Here is a 16,984-nt window from a genome sequence, read left to right as displayed (position 1 = left end):
GCCCTGCGGCGCCCACAGAGGCGGTCCCGCGCCCACTACCCCGGGAGCCTGGCCCCCCGGCCCCTGTCACTCAGCCTCCTTCAGAATGTCTTCAGCAACCACCCGACTCGCACTTTTAACTTTTCCTTTTCACTGAAGGAGGAAAATTCCTTCTCTTCCGCTTTAAAAAAAGTCCCCAGATTCCAAGAAAATACTTAATCTTGTAACTCCTCTTCCACAATCTGTGTCCATTTTGTTTGCCCCGATTCTTGAAAGACTATTTTATACTGCGAGTCCCTCCTGTCGGCACCTCACTCGTGGCCCTCGTGGTCAGTCTCGGCTCTCGCCATTCCCTTGGGTTAGTTCTCGGGCAGCTCACACCATGACCTTTGCACCAAATCCAAAAGTCGCACCCTCGGGTCACTCCCATTCTCTTGTGACTCTGGTTGTTTATCTTCCTCATTTGCCTTTCCCTGCTTTGGGCACTGGCTGAGATTCTGGCCTTGGCCATGCATAGCCGTGCTGCAGCTGCGGGTGTCCACCCCTCGGCACAGCACTCTATGCGCAGAGGAGAATCCCAGACCCCTACAAGGCTTGGGGTGTAGTCCAGAGGCCAGCCAGATGCCTAGACGATGAGCTGTTGCACCCTCACTGGACTCTGTATTCCTGTCACCTGCTCTGCCCACTCATTCCCACATCGTCCACCAGGTCCCCAGCAGAGAGGCTCTTGACTTGCTGCTTTCCCGTGTTGGCGCCACATTGCCATTTATGCCAGAGTCCACATGCTGGGGCTGAGACTGGACTTTTTCTTACACTTATGGCTTGTGTCCTGCTACTTACGCTGAATTTGGGAATTCTTCCTTTGCTGTATCTCCCAAATCAGTCCTATAGGTCTGTAGTGCTGCCATTTCGTGTCTGGCGATCCACACCTCACACTGATACTCTGGCATTAGCCTTCCAACTCGACACCCTCCTTCCGGCTCATACCTCCTACCTTCTCTTCCTAGGCAGGGACAGAACATAAAATTTGGAGCCTTTTATAAGAATAAGCCTAGTACAAATGGAGTGGAAAATTAGGCAGAAGGATATCTATTTACACTTATAAAAGACCCCACAAACAAAAATCTTAAAAAACGGAGGTCTTGAAGATTCAGACCCTTTCTTCTGCTACCTCTTTGAATGAGTCTCAGACACACTTACACGTAAATACTTTCTGACTTTAATTTGGCTTCCCTACCTGGAATGTTTTCAAAATCCAGAGCTCAGGAGCCCTGATCAGTCCTGGGACCCTGCTGTCCAAATTTCCTCGGCTTCACGAAAAATCTGCCTTTGCTCCTGGACCGTCTTCCCCAGCTCCAGCTCTAGTCATGTCAGGCCTCTGAATAAATCCTGAATTTCTTATACTAACACGTTAGAATATGGCCTTCTGAAACTGTCAATTCTTGGCTTAGTTCAATTGCTGTACCATTGTGTGTGGTGTTTCTGAGTCTCCATTTTTTTAAAGAAAAGGGCTTTAGGGGTACTTTATGTAATAATTTATAAAGAATGTTTTGCATGTAATCTAGGGTACTTAATATAATGATTTATAAAGAATGTTTTGCATGTGGTCTGGCCCCTGTCGACTCTGTCTCCCAGTGCGTTTGGTCGTTACCTGCAGCAGCTCAGCCCTCCACATGGGCCACCTCCTTCCCTCAGTGGGTATACCTCAGCTCTCTTCGTACCCTGATTTTTTCCTGATTCAGGAATTGTGGGTACAATATTCTCATTATTCGCTAAATGTATCAAAGCTGGAGAGTAACCAGAGCGTAAGGAACGTAGCCGTGTAGCCAACAGAGTCGTCAGGGTTGCCCCTCAGTGGATCTTGTGGTTTTAGCAAGCTGCTGACCTTCACCCTGTGGTGACCCCCCAACCCCCACCACCTTCCCACTACAAAAATACAAATCCTGAATAAAGAATAACAATTTCCTTAAGCACCTAGTTAAGTGAAAAGAAGAGGAGATTTCTAGGGCATGAGATGAGCAGGAACTTCATCACCAGAGTTGCACCTACAAAGCTCATAGAAAAATTATAGCAGACCCAAGAGATTCTTAAATGTCACTGGAAAGAAACAAGAGGTTGTCTGAAACAGAGACACAGAATGAGCACATTTCTTGTGCTCAAGGGAGATGTCAGAAAACAGTCATAAAGGTACCAAGAAAAGAAGTCTTCAGGTCTTTTTAGAGAAAGTACTTTTAATCTACAAATCAAATCCCAGCTAAACTCTACTTCTGGAGTGAGGAAGAAAGAGATGCTTCAGACGAGTCCTGGGGTTCCCACTCACAGGCTGTGTCTACAGATGCATTAAAATGTCCTCTAAGAAAAGGGACATTGAACCCTGAAGGAAACAATGGAAAATTAGCAGCATTGATGAGAAATCTGAAGAAAAGCACCCTGAATGGCCTGTGGATCTTGGTTCCTACCCAGGCTTTGCTGGTTACCTGTAGACCTTGTATCTCTGAGCTTCAGCTTCTTTATGGAAAAAATGGAAACAAAAAGCACTTAAATTACATGTGGAAACCAACAGTAGCTAACAAATGTAAAAACTCCTGCCTCCTGGTACCTGGAGCTTAAGGAACATGAGGAAATGCAACCTGAGCTGAAATGCACTCCACACACGCCCTTTACCCAAAACCCTCACAGCCTCAATCTTTTGACCACTTGAAGGACTGAATTGAGTATGTGTTTATCTACTTGACCCTCATTTCTAGCTAAGAGAAGTCTTAAATCTCTCTCTCTTCTGTGTGCGAGTCGCACTTTGTGGCGCATCCTTCTCTAGTCTTTCCTCCTGCTTTTCCTTACTGTCTCGCATCTATGGGCCTTGGCTCCCTGACACCGCGCTGTGCTCCGCGAATACTCTGCTGCTTGGCCCGTCCATCTGTATCACCCGCAGTGTCCTGCACATGTGCGCAGGTGCTCTTGAAAGCTGCTCAGTGTTTGGTTCGACTGGATCAGAACTGATGAATAGAAGCTGAGTGAATGAATGGACATTTACTAACATGTTATGTTGTGGTAGAAATTAGTTGAAAGATAAGCTGATTTCTGTTGGTGTGTGTGTTTCACAGTATTCTGCAGTTGCTATTTCAATTTTAGAAGCTACTTGCTTACTAAAAATCTAGCTCAATATATTTGAAATCTTTAGGGATATTTTTCACCCTAAAGAAGACATACATAAAACATTTAATTTTAACTCTCTTTTTAATTCTTAAACACTATTTAAAAAATATCTTCCTCTAATTCGTGATAGGTGTAGTGATATTAATTATATGAGTAGAATTTGTGTATAGCTTTAGGTTTCACACACTAACTCTTAGGGTAAAAGGTGCCATCATCCACAAAAATCATAAGAATATAGTCACTTTTTTTCAGAATTAAAAGATGTTTCCTGGTGGAGATCTAAGTCAGCAGCCACTTGATCGTTTCAGTCAAGCATTTGATTTTTCTTGTCTCATTCAGGGGTGATGTCAGAAGGCGTCAGGTAAACTGGGATTCTAATTGTCAAGTATAAGACTTATTAATTCCTCATATATTTGTGAAAGATCATTATTAAAGTCCAATAAAAATGTCCTAAAATTAAGGTCAACATACCTTCATTAATTCATAATTAATTAATTATTTATAATCAAAGCCTAGATGAGAGTTAATTAGCATTTTTGTTAAATACACATTTTAAAACTCCCTTTAGATCTGCCAAGAGAATTTTCTCAGGTAACCAGGAAGTCCAGGGATCCATGCCCGGCTCGTATCCACGGGCTTGGGTGTCAGGGCCTGCTGCTGCCCCTCCCGTCACCGCTCATCTCTGTGTATCCGTCTGCCTCTCCCGCAGGTCCTCGCCGCACAGGGAATGTTGCCTTCAGCGGCTCTAAGCCTCTATTGGAAAAATGTGCAATTCAAGTGCAATGTTCCAGCGCTAGGTCCCAGGCCCCACGGAAGAGCCAATTGGCCTTCTTTGGGTCACACGTCCATCTTGGATGGGTCACCGGGAACAGAAAGATGAGTTCCCACAGTGGCCAAGCCTGGGTCATACGGCTTGAGGCAGGCCAGGGAGGCACTTACTGTCTTCAACAGAACCACACAGGACTGGGTAAGAACAGTTGACCTGCTATTTCAGTCCATATCCACAGCTCTTACTTGAAATTTTGTATCATCTGTGGTTCAGAATTCAGAACTTTTAAGATTTTAGGAACATGATAGACTATGTATTCGTTTATTGCACACACTCACTGCAGGGTCTGAGAATACATCCCACGTACAAATACATTATTCTGCCACAAAACACAAAAATATTCACAGAAAGTAGACAAAAGTAAGACTACAAGTATTCTCAGGCCAGTTTTTCTGCCAACTGGGTTTTTCTCAAGTTTCAGAAAAATCTTTCAGTTTATATAATACTGGGATTTCAGAATTGCCGAGAAAAGTTTGTAAATACACAATATATGTACATTATTGCATGTGTATCATACCCTACCTGCTAGGTAGGTATTAGCTTGTAAAATAAACCCTGTGATGGCAGAAATAGTATCAATTTCATTTATCTCCATATCTTTGGATTTGACACAGTTCCTGAAGAGAGAAAGTGCTCATTAAATGTATTTGTTGAATAAGTAAGTGAACATATCATTGACTTCCTGTACTTCATGGAATTTTAACTGCCTCATGATAGGGAGATTATTTTTCTCATTCGTAACTGACTAAATCCAGTCTTGCCATTTATAAAAGTAGAAATAATGATACCTGGCAGGGTGTTAAAGCAAATGTCTGGTACAGAAGCAGTCAGGTTGCAAGCAACTGGTTGTATCATAATGTCTGGGTCAGTCTGACTTAGTTGCAAAACTGTTACCTGATTCTAATGCCATCTGCAGGTGGGGCTACCTGACCCATAGGTGATCCCACAAGAGCTGCAGCTTTCTGCACAACCCATAACAATTAGGTTATAACCCCATAACGGGTTATGCACAGATACACCATTATGGGGAGATAAGATATTAACTAGGCTGCAGAAGTCTTAATTTATGTATTTTTATCAACTAACAAGATTGGAAGAAAAAAATCTTAATTAAGGACCGCACCTAAACTATGACTACTGAACCATTTGCTTTAGTTATTTTGAAAATCTACCTAAAATCTTGGGAGAATGTCAGAGTTGCTCCTAATCTGGACTTGTCTAAAATGTGATTAAGCCATGAAACACTCCCGTCTAGACACAGTGTTACTGTATTAACATTAGCCAGAATCTTAGATTCTAGATTTCTTCTTACTTTTTTGTAATCATAAAACACTTGGCAGCCTCCTGAAGGTACAGCATAAGTTCAGACGACTCTAACATTGTTCAGTTTATAGTTTTAAGACCAAAAAATGGAATAGCTTGTTGATGTTGTCATTTGATATGCATGTATAGAAAAGCCACATTCACATTGTGCCAACAGCAATCACATCTCCAGTCCCCAATTAAAATGTGACTTTTTAAACTCCAAAAGCTCCATGTGACAGTTGAGCCATCTGTTTAATGAAACTACCACCACTGATTTGGGTGTAGATAATTACTACAATAAGAACAGTGCTGGGGAAAGATCAACTCATCCCAGTTGAGAGTGACAGTTAATTATGAAGAGATAATTGGTGGGGGGACGTTAGCATTATCTCATCTCCAGGGATAAAAATGGTAACATATTTCAGTCTAGGTACAGATCATGTAGAGTGTATGAATACATACATTTCAGGATCTTATTTTAAAATCTTCAAAGATACATGCCAAATAGTATATTTACCGAGCTGTATTCAAACAAAGGGAGACATATTGGTTTTCATAAGCTATCTATTGAATTGCTTGCATTTGAGATTTTTTTGTCAAAATATTCTTATCTCAAGTTATTAGATGGAAACTTTTGTGTTTTATGGCCCCTCTTACTAATGTAAGAGGGAATCTTCAGTACTCATTTCTGCTGGAATCCATGGCTACAGCCCTTAACACACTGCTGATCATCTACCAGGAAGATCCTAGCTCAGTGACAGTGGAATGGGCTCCCGGCTCTCAAGGGCACTGCAGGAGAGGCCCAGGGAGAATGGTTCTCGGGACTCATGCTAAACAATAGTTTTAAATTTCTCTGTGACAAAATTGCTTTTGTAAGGACCAAAATTGATTAATTTTCTTCTCCTTATTACTTTTGAGCTATGAAATAGATAAGAGCCAAATTACAAAGGAAAACAAAGCAAAAGACTCATGTTTAGTTCTGTATAACCAGGTACAGGTAACTGAGTTCTGCATGTATTGAGGAGCATTGATGTTTATTATTCATTCATCAGTATTAGAACCAGGGGGAATTCTAGCAGGATTGCCTCACAGGAAAAAGAATTTCTCTTCCTGCCTCCTCATTCTCATTTTGGGCATGAAATTAAGCTTTCTAACATTTCATGTGCACTTATTTCTTAGCACTTCCAGTTTCTCCAACATGAAAATCTTATGAATTTATATTGTATCCATTTAGAACATGTGGCAGAACTTAGATAAGTTAAATTTCATCTTTGTGTTAATGAAAAAGTTTTGAAGAATTAATAGGAAAATATATGAGAATTTCAGTCACTTTAAGAGGAGAAGTATAGGGAGATCCTAATATATTATTTGTTTAAATGCAAAATGGAGTTAGCCGTAAAATGGATTCCTCTCCAGGGATGCATAGTATTTAACAGTTCTAGCTTTATTTAAGCCCACTGAGGCCTTAGTTATAAATTGAGAATGATTCTTTACTAGGAATTATAGGAATTATTCCCAGTTTATCATCAGAATTAGATATGAACCCAGGTGTTTCCAAATACGTGGCTGTGTGATCTTTGGCCAGTTTTATAACCTCTCAGAATTTTTATTTGTTTTTCTCTAAAATATTAGTAATATAAGTACTTTTCTCAGGCATTGTTTGGAAGACTGAACTAGATAGTGAATCTAAGCTTTTTTTATATTATTTCTTGTACATCCTAAGCACTCAATATGAATTGGGTATTATTATTAATATTTATCTTAAAATTAGGGTAACACTGGTTTTCTACTTGGAGGCACATATTTTATTAAGAGGTAATAAATTCTTTGAAAAATACACATATAGTCTGTAGACTGTAATACAGGTTTTATGTATTCATTCTGCCCTTCTCCCCAATGAGTTTGAATCAGTATCATTACTGCAACACATACATGTAGAGGACTACCTTTGGTCTGCTTTTCAGTTGTTCACTGTAGTGTATGTATGTGAGGATTTTTTCTAGAATATTTTATATTGTTAATGATAAATTCTGTGAAAGTACTAAGTATACAACAGAATTCAGAATAGTGAAAGGCTTGGGAATCAGGTAGACATGAAGCCTGTGTCTGTATCAAGCTCAGTTTGTCATTTGGCGAATCACTTAACCCATTTGGGTTTCAGTTTCTTCAAATTTTAGAGAAGAGACTGAATGACTTCTATAGCTATTTGCAGTTGCCCAATTATGATTCTACAATAAACTCAGAACAATAACTGCATTTTCAGATTCACACGATTTGCCTACTGGCTGTGTTGATATGTGCTTTGCTTGCTTCCACTAAATTTTCCCCACATAATAGGAAAAAGTGTAGGACTGCTTTATCTTGAAGTTGATTTTACTCCCAAATCTTAAAATAGTAGTTTACCTAGTGACCTTCCACGTGACCTCACTCCATTCAGCCAGGATGCTACTATAGTTTCTGAGACTGATTTTATTTATTATGGGAAGACCTAATGCTCCGTTATTTTCTCTGAAAAGGAAATTACACATATTATCATGCATACTGACTTCTACTGTTCTAACAAATCATTTCCCTTTTTGCTTTTAAAAATTAAAAACCCTGAAAGGAAATGCTACTAACCAATTTTATTTAAAGAGATATTTTGCCTTTTGTTTTCTCTGTTCCACAAACTTCTATGCATTTAAGGAAGGTGTAGGTTTATTACTGCAATTTAACCAGCTTAATAAAGTTCCCTGACTTTATATATTCCTAATTCTGAGTGGAGATACTCAATAAAAAAATAAAGAGAATGAAGAACAGAACCATCTCTCTGAATGTCATCTAGCGATCGGTAACTGGATCAAAATAAGAGGCTGCTAATTCTGTCCCAAGAACCAGATGAAGGAAGGGTCTAGTAATGCAGTTTATAGTGGTGTGGTCTCTCATTTCAATTTGAGTAATGCTAGTCACAATCAAATAAATTTCCTCTTTTCATAGTGGAATGTTCTTACTCCAATTTGCCCTATAACACCTTTGTTTCAAAACATAATTCAGTTGCAAAGGACATTGAGTATCTAATTCCCATGGGATTTAGATTATAATATTGAGTCAGCTGTGGCTGCTCTTTAATGAGACACTCGTTTTGTAGCTGCCTATAGTTTTGTGTCTGAGCTAGGCTCTAGACCACACCCAGTGATGTGCAAATGAAACGAACAAGCAACATGAACTCTGAAACTGCATTTACATCCATGACATTTTGCCTCATTTTATTGGCAAATAACAGACGCTCCTCTCTGTTCCTGACACTCAGCCCCAGCTTTCCACGGTCTCCAAATGCTGCAGCTTTTCCTACCACCTCTCCTCTCTTTCTTTTGCAAAAATAGTATTCCAAATGCCCCGATGCTTTATGGCCAAAGTTGCCTGGCCATCTTTTCAGACATCTCATGGGGTTAGCCAGCCAGAGGAGATGGCACCTGTTGCTTTCCTGTGGAGGAGGTGGACCCAGACAGCTATAGCAATGGCGTCCTAGTTCAAGGAAGGTCAGAGCCTGGTCTCTTTATTCACTGCACAAACTCCGCTGGGGAGGACCTGTTAAAACACTGTGGTCTGAATGAACTGTTCTGCAGTATTGCTTGAGACATAAACCCTATGATTGAATTTGCTATGGCACATTTTACATGCCAGAGTTGGCAAAGTGAATCAAGTCCCATTAGGGCAGGTTCATATTCATTTACCCTCCCTCCTGAACTGAATGATCTCCATCAGCTCAGAGACTTCCGTGCATGGCATCCATGCATATTGTAGATGGAGGCTTCAAACGCACTAAGCTAGCATGATGTTATAGATAGGCTAGATTCCCAAACACACTTAAATTTGTACTTCATATTTTGGCAACTCATCTGGTTTAATTTCTATATTATTTCTAATCATTTGCTTATCTTCATTAAAAATACTGTTCAATATCATTAACTATTTCATCTTTCAATTAGATAATTTTGCATGTAATTATGGGAAAATAGAATGGAAAACTTTTGTGATTTTCATACAGTATGGCAAATTGCAAACAATTTGTAGTAAATTAGGAGCTTAGTTGTAGGGTTAATTAATTTCTATGGGTTACATAGAAGATGGATTTCCAACAAGTACCTATTAAATTAATAATACTGACTCACATTTTATAAATCATGTAGATACACATCTCACATCTAAAACATTGAACTTTTGTTTTATCGAAATTTTTCTAGGACTAACATCTTCATTTGTATTTTAACTAGAGTATTTTTTTAGAGGACTTTAATCACATCATGTCACAACATAGATCATAAATATTCATAGTGTTTCATATTTAGGTTGTTCCGTTCCTAAACACTGTCTGTCTGTTGTTCCTGACACTGTCTGCATGACTGTTTTTCCAGCTGTGTTTTAGCCCTGCCTCTTGTTTTGTTGTGTTTTCTTGTGCATTCTCGTGTATTATAAAAGAATTGAAGAGGTTGTTTTATTTGCAAAGCCTGGTCAGCAGTTTGCCTGTTCACACTCCAGCCCAATGGCCCAGATGTGGTGCCTGTGACCCTGAGCTATGGGATGAGCTATGGACTGGCCACTCCAGCCTGACCCTCTGACTGGCATTCATTTTTCATCTGTGTGATTTCCACTTCCTCTTTTTACTGGAATAAGTTCAGTTGAAATAAGAGGATGCTCCCGCACGTCCTGTGAGCTCTTCTGAGATAGCCTTGGTCTGTTAGTGATGCTGTTAACAATTCTTCCATGTTTCTCTCTTCTTTTTAGTCTCGACCTATTCCCTCCCACCTCACTTCAGCAGTCGCAGAGAGCATCTTGGCTTCAGCCTGTGAGAGTGAGAGCAGAAATGCTGCCAAGAGGGTGCGCCTGGACAGACCGCAGGTACCAGGCCCTCGGGGTGGAGGGCGCCCCAGGCGGACCACAGGAACCGGGGCCTCAGGGTGGAGGGCATGCTGGGCGGACCACAGGGACCGGGGCCTCATGTCTGGGGCACACTAACCTTATCAAGTACTGTTAACTCAGTCTGATTTCTGAAGAAAAGCAAAAACTCTTGAATGGATTTTGAAGTACCCAAGGATATAGTTTGTGACTTTATGCATTTAAACTTGAGAATGCATGTTCACGAGACCATTAGAGATTCATGACAAAAATTTTCTGTGGTAAAAAATGGACAATTGTAGAATTAATGAGTTACAATTCTATGTAGTGTCCAATTTGAAGGCTAACTACTGTTTAAATAAGAGGTTCTCATTGATCATTTACAATCGTTTTGTAGATTTACTGATTGTTGATGATTATGGCTTGACTGTGCTCCTTCTGAATGATGAGAATGAAGCTGTCTCTAATTTCCTCCAGTTTGCTTCTAAATGTCACGGAATGGTGAAAACCCAGCATGACTTTGAAAAACTAGAATGCTATAAAATGGGGATATAAAATAATGAAAATCTGTGTCCTGGGATTCCTCATTAATGAATCATTTACTGGACAGCCATCAAGTGTTACCTTTCCACGTCTATCTTCTAAGCCCGTCTGCCTGTTAGGTGGACGTGTGCAGTGTTTATTGTGCCCTGACATCTCTGTTTGTCCCTTAGTTTGTCTGCATCCATCTCCCTTCTCATGGCTGGAATGTCTTTTTTTTCTTTTTCTGTCTAGCCCTCTTTCTTAGTTATCCACAATGAAGAACCAAATTGTGATACAGACGGTGCATTCCGATTTCAGGCTCTTGACAACAAACGATGTAGGTCCTTCATATTTCTAGTTGAGGTTGGGATGAGAAGACTAAATCGTTAGTCTAACTTTGTTTTCCCTAAGCCAATGAGGTTCCAAGAAAATAGAAATAATGTTTTTCTGTTCCAGACTTAGAATATCTAAAAATGTTTCAGAATGGCACTTCTAAATTTTATGTTTATTATTATTATGGCTTGCACTAGTAATTCTAAATAATGAAGATACGAAGCTTTTAGTTAAATGAAAAATACAGTATTAGCCTCAGATAATGTATAGGAAAATGCTGATTTTGACTTTACTAATTATCTTGGTCAACAGCATTTAGTCACATATATGTGTCCTCAGCAGAGACTTTCCATCATTACTATAACTCGGCAGTTTATCTTACTTAGAATGAGTTATCATACTACATAAAATACCACCTAGCATCGTGATTATGGTGGCACATTCTGGAGTTAAATTTACCTAGTTTGATCCCGGCTCCACCCTTACTAACTGGGACTGTCAGAAATCTGTTTGTCCTCTGAGCCTGTTGCCTGTGTGCACAGTCCCAGTGACAGCAACACTAACCTGCAGCAGCGAGGACCCGAGGGGACAGGTCTGCACTGGGCACAGAGCACTCACCTGGCATGCAGTGAGCACCTGGGATTCAGCCTGAAAAAGGTGTTGGCTGATGTTCTGGCCTTTCTATCCCCCCACGGGTGTCAATAAACTAGAAAGAGGCATTAATAGTACTAGTCAGATAAGGGAGTTTTGAAGTCAGACCAAGTCTACTTGCGAGATCATGATTCTAGAAACTGGAATGTTAGAATTCTGGAATCACACAGGCTGGTTGCCAGCCTGTTCCCCCAGATGCCACCAGGTCTACACTCTACCATATCCAGTGTTAGTATCAGTTGTGTAGAACCTCTCTGAAAACGAGAGGATTGAGTGTGGTTGTGCTCCACCCGTGGTGTCACCCACAGCATCTTCCAGAGCTGGTTTTCCGCCAGTGTTTGGTCCAGTTACTTAACTACTGTTGTCCCCACCCAGAAAATGGGGGATACAGACTTCAAATTCGTAGATATACTTTGGGAATTTAATAATGCAATGCAGATAAAGGCATAGTGCATTTAATAAGTTTATATATGGTTAGAGATACACCATATTCGCCATTCACTTGAATAGCTCAAACGGCAGGAAAATCCCACCCCCAGTATTAAATATCTAATAGATGTTCCTACTGTCAGAAGCTGTGATCATTTTGACAATCTTTAAATTGATCTCAGGCTTTCTTCCTGGAGCTGCCACGCATCGAAGAAAAACTCCAATAGTGAGTGTGACTTGTTACAGCTATCCGGGGAGCAGGGACTGGAATGGGTGGGGGCCTGGGGTCCTTGACACTCCTTCCCCTTTCAACCGTTTCCTTTTAAATGTCTTCATACATTGTGGTCATTTATTGCAAGGACCTGTCACCTGGGAATGGGGGAGTCCAATCTCACCCCCACATAGGCTGTTCTTTCCAGGCCCTACAAAGGTTCAGTGGGCTTGGGATTCATGAGGGATATTAAAGAAATGGAAAGAAATAGACATTCCATGATTTATTTGAAACCTAATAAAGCCTTAACTAACATTTTTTTCATTTAATATTCTCAACCCCATGAGAATAGGCATTATTATTATTATTTACAAATGAGGAAACTGAAGCTCAGAGAAGTGGGGTGATTTATCCAAGATCACCCAGCTGTTTGGGCAGTCAGAGACCTCCGAGCCCATATCACATGGAGCTGACACTCGAGGTCTCTCCACAGTCGTATACTTTCCATTGATGATGTTCACTGAGCGAAAAACCCATGTCCCAGAGCAAACTCTTTGTACTCATATAATTTGTGCTGCTGCTCATAAAGTTTTTGACAGGGCAGTTTTCTGTTGGAAAGCAGCCTGCTTTATTCACAAAGATTTTTGCCATCTTCCACATCTAGCAGACCAGGTTTCTTCAGTAAGTTACTCCAAACAGAATGTGTTTGTCTCAAAAGTTTATAACCTTATTAGCTTCAAAATGCTATAAACTTCCCAAAGTGTTTCACCTCATCTGGGATATGCATCGTGCACTGTTAAATATCTAAACTATTTCTTCTTCTTATGAATTCTGTAGATGTCATTAGGTGTGCCACACAAAGGCTTCTACCCAGTGACCTTGCACTTCCCAGCAGAGCGTGGAGACAGGGATGCTGTCCCCTCATGGGACCTAAACCCTCTTTGCCCGGCAGAGGCAACCAGAGATTTTTTGGGTGTCGGCAGTGAGATCAGCCTTTCTGTGTGCATTCTTAACCCTACTCACAATTTCTAGAATTTGCCATTTCAGGAATTGGTTATTGTGCCCCTGCCTTTCTGTACATACATAAAGTTCAAAAACTAGACAATTTAAATCTGGATTCTGTTGAGCTGCACACCTCATGCCCACGGCTACCTACATACAGAGCTGTAATTATGCATGTCCTTCAGAGATATGAAGCTTGATGAATTAATTGGATTTTATAAAGCCTTTTGAGCTATGAATACGAGAGGTATTATGGATGTGTTAACTACTGTATTTCATATGCCACCTCACATCAGAATCCAGACAAGGCTTGTTCCACAGCCCGAGCCCGGAGTCAAGCCAGTGGCAAGGACAGGAGCCTGTCACTCCTTCTGAAGTCAGATTTCACAGAACTGGGGTCAACCCAGTTGCCTTAGAGAATATATTCACCATATCTTTTAACATGAAGATCTGGAATTTTTATGTTATCTGGGAAATTGTTCCTCACTTTGACAATTCACCAAGATGGGCAAAGTCAGACTTCACTTTTATAATTCTGTGATGTAGCTCAAATTAATAGATTGTCTCTTTCTCTATATTTCATTACTACTTCCTTAAAAGCAAAGATATGTCAGTGTTCTTGGTTGCAATTCATCTAAATAGAGACACAAAGGCAGAAAGTGAGAGAGATTAGAACCAGCTACTTGCTGATCACTTACGGGAGCTTGTCTTCCGTGTGCACGTGGTTTGCTCTTTTGGACGGATGGCATGATCTATGTTTCATCTGAAGGCCTGCTGACTGACAAAGGCAGAGGCTTTCTGAATAATGGGAGAGCCCTTTGGTTTCCTTTCTCTATGCTCAGTTCTTTCACGTAAAGTAGTTTGTGGCTCTGTAGAGACGACATCATAGGACCAGTGGTCATGGAGGAGATGAGGCTCCGCGGAGGCTGACTCGGCACATGTTGCTGATAGAGTTGTGGCAGCAGGACAGAAGGACATCCCTGCTGGGCTGCGGCACGAGGGGAGCCCAGCAGGCGCCAAGCTACATGGCATGTCCATCACCGTGACACAATAAAGGGTGAGAAAGCAAGAAAAAAATACCAAAAACTGATGTTTCACTAAGTTAAAAAAGAAATCACTGCTCGTAAGCCAGCATGGAACCACTGGCTCAGGACGCAGAAACGTCTAGAGAGGCCAGAGTTGCTGCCACCCCGTTTTCTTCAGCAACAGTAAATTCTCCCCAGCCTCCAGCTCTTGGTGGCTTTCCCCTGTTCCTTCTGGGTCTGGTGAGCGGGCACATTGTCAAGGGCAGTGTCGCTGCAGGAGCAGAGGCGGACAATAGAGCCGGCTGAGTGTGGCGGCAACGTTACGGTTCTGTCTCATCATGGATGTGTTCGAAAACTATGTAAACAACATGGTCGGGACTTAATTTTCTGAGACAGGCAGCTTTTCTTTTATTTAATGCTGTAGTTCTGTGCTTCTGGTAACATTTTTAAACTTTAACAAATACACAACGAAGGAGACATTCTTCAATAGGGTTTATGCTTAAATTTAAACAATGCAGTAGTAACTGAAATAAGGCTTGAAATCTATTTCTGTGCACTTCCAGCCCCCACCCCCAAGTCCCTATTCTCCGTCATCCTTAGCTTTTATTCTACTCCTAGATTTTTCTTCCTTATATGTAATATTTTGGAGAAAGATCTGCATTTTTGGGTCTTAGAACCTATGTTTCAGCAGAACTCTTTCATCTAAAGGAGAAAATGTACTGTGCAGGAGGACAAAGCGCCGTCAAGGGCAGCTCTTGGGACACTTTGTGCTTCCTTTGCACTGTGTAATTTTAATCTATCTGAGATAGAATAAATTTCCAAGCCATCTGACTGAAACAGGCCTCAATTTCCTGGTTAATGCTAATACCAGCAATGGCAGAATCATTGTGGATGCAGCCCTACGGGAGGCACTTTGCAAGTCTGTTTTCCATGGTGCTGTGGCTTTTAATGAAAGTGGGCAGACTGGGGCCGACCTGTTCAGTGACTTCCCCAAGGACATGGGGCTGCTCAGCATGTAGCCCCACTTTGATCTGGTCGTGTGCTTTTAGCTCATGCTTGTTGTTACATTTTTCAGAATCTTTCCAGACATGCAGGCTCATTTGTGATACTGTGGGAAGTTAAGTACACAGTTGGCCATTGAACAGCATGGGGTAGGGCACAGATCCCCTGAACAGCTGGAAATGTGTTTATAACTTTGGACTCCCCAAAACTTACCTACTGATAGCCTACTGTTGACCAGAAGCCTTACCCATAACATATACAGTCAATTAACACGTATTGTGTGTTTGTATTATATACTTAATTCTTACAATAAAGGAATGTAGAGAAAACAAAATGTTTTTTCAAATTGTTGCAGATCTCCAAAAGCTTTTCCAATATAGTTACTGAAAAAAATCCATGTTTAAGTGTACCTGCACAGTTCAAACCTGTGTTGTTCAATTGTCAGCTGTATAAAGAAGAAATACGTTATAAACCAGTGCGGCATTGCTGGTAAAATTGTAATACTTTCTGCTACTTTTCTATGCAAAAACTTTGATTTTAGAAAAGCAAAGTAGTACTGCTTGTATCATTCCATTTTGCTTAATGTCATGAGTATTTACTGCATCATTATATAATCTTATAGGTTATTTTTAAAAGCTACTTAATACTCCATCATGTAATGGTTTCTAAATTGTTATGTGTTGATTCTACTTCTTCTAGCATAATTTGTGTATGGAAAGAACACCTTGTTGGCTATTTCTTTAAGATTCATGAGAACTGAGTCAAAAAGCAGCAAGGTTTTAAAAGCTCTTGGTATGGACAAGCTCTTTGCCCTTAATCTCTACTTTATTTCAGTAAAATAGGGATTTTTGGCTTTCTTTATGAACATATGCACAAAAAGTTTACTTAAACTTTAGGGACCTTTACTTTTTAACCAGCCTATCCTAATGCTCTCAGAAAGTATGACTTTTTACAACAAACATGTAGTCCCACTTTTAGATCCTGAAATGAATTTATACCTCATATAAATGATCTTTACCCACAGTTTAAAAATATATAGTCCTGACCTTAATATAAGCAAGACCTTAAAGGAACATAATATACCATCAGATAACATGCCTTTTGGTGAGGAGACATGGGGAAGCCACATGGCATGGATGCGGGAAGCCATCGAATCAACAACGAGCCGACATTTGGAGCTGTCATGTGATGCATGGGTGGCGTGGCAGCTCGATAGCAGAGGGTCACACAGGCTTTTCAAATGGTGAGAAATTGTTGGTAGCATTCCAAACAGAATGTGGTGCCATATTCCCTTGATTTGCGTGGATGTGGTACTGCTGAAAGCATTTGACTTAGCTCCAGGATGTGCCTTAAAAATTGTATTTATACCTAAATGCAGTTAGCCTTTAGTTTAGTAAATTAGCAATTTGCAAAGGAGCAGAGGTCATTCCTATTGGGAAGTAGCTAACACAAGTGAATATCAAACCATGACCTAAAAGACATGAGCACCAAAGGGTGGGCAGCTTAGTAAACCCATCCAGAGAAACTGATTACAGATATTTTCACTGCTACAACCCTACAATCACCCAGCCCATTAGATTCAGGGAGTGGATATAATCACAATTTTAGATGCCAAAAATATGGAAATATTATATATTCCATTGTAACCATATGGAAATTAAAAAAAAT

General features: G+C 40.5%; 1 protein-coding gene across 6 annotated transcripts in view; it reads left to right on the top strand.

Moving 5' to 3' along the window:
* NOL4 (nucleolar protein 4) overlaps positions 1 to 16,984 on the top strand; it is a 383,263-nt gene that overhangs the window by 254,099 nt on the left and 112,180 nt on the right. For all 6 annotated transcript variants that reach the window (XM_073212744.1, XM_073212743.1, XM_073212740.1 and 3 more), the window contains one exon: positions 10,031 to 10,144. In XM_073212744.1, the coding sequence (XP_073068845.1) occupies positions 10,031 to 10,144 (114 nt within the window). The remainder of the gene's footprint in view (positions 1 to 10,030; positions 10,145 to 16,984) is intronic.

The sequence above is a fragment of the Manis javanica genome, chromosome 9 (genome assembly GCF_040802235.1).
Source record: "Manis javanica isolate MJ-LG chromosome 9, MJ_LKY, whole genome shotgun sequence".
NCBI classification, from domain to species: domain Eukaryota; kingdom Metazoa; phylum Chordata; class Mammalia; order Pholidota; family Manidae; genus Manis; species Manis javanica.
This window is presented reverse-complemented; position numbering and strand designations above follow the sequence as displayed.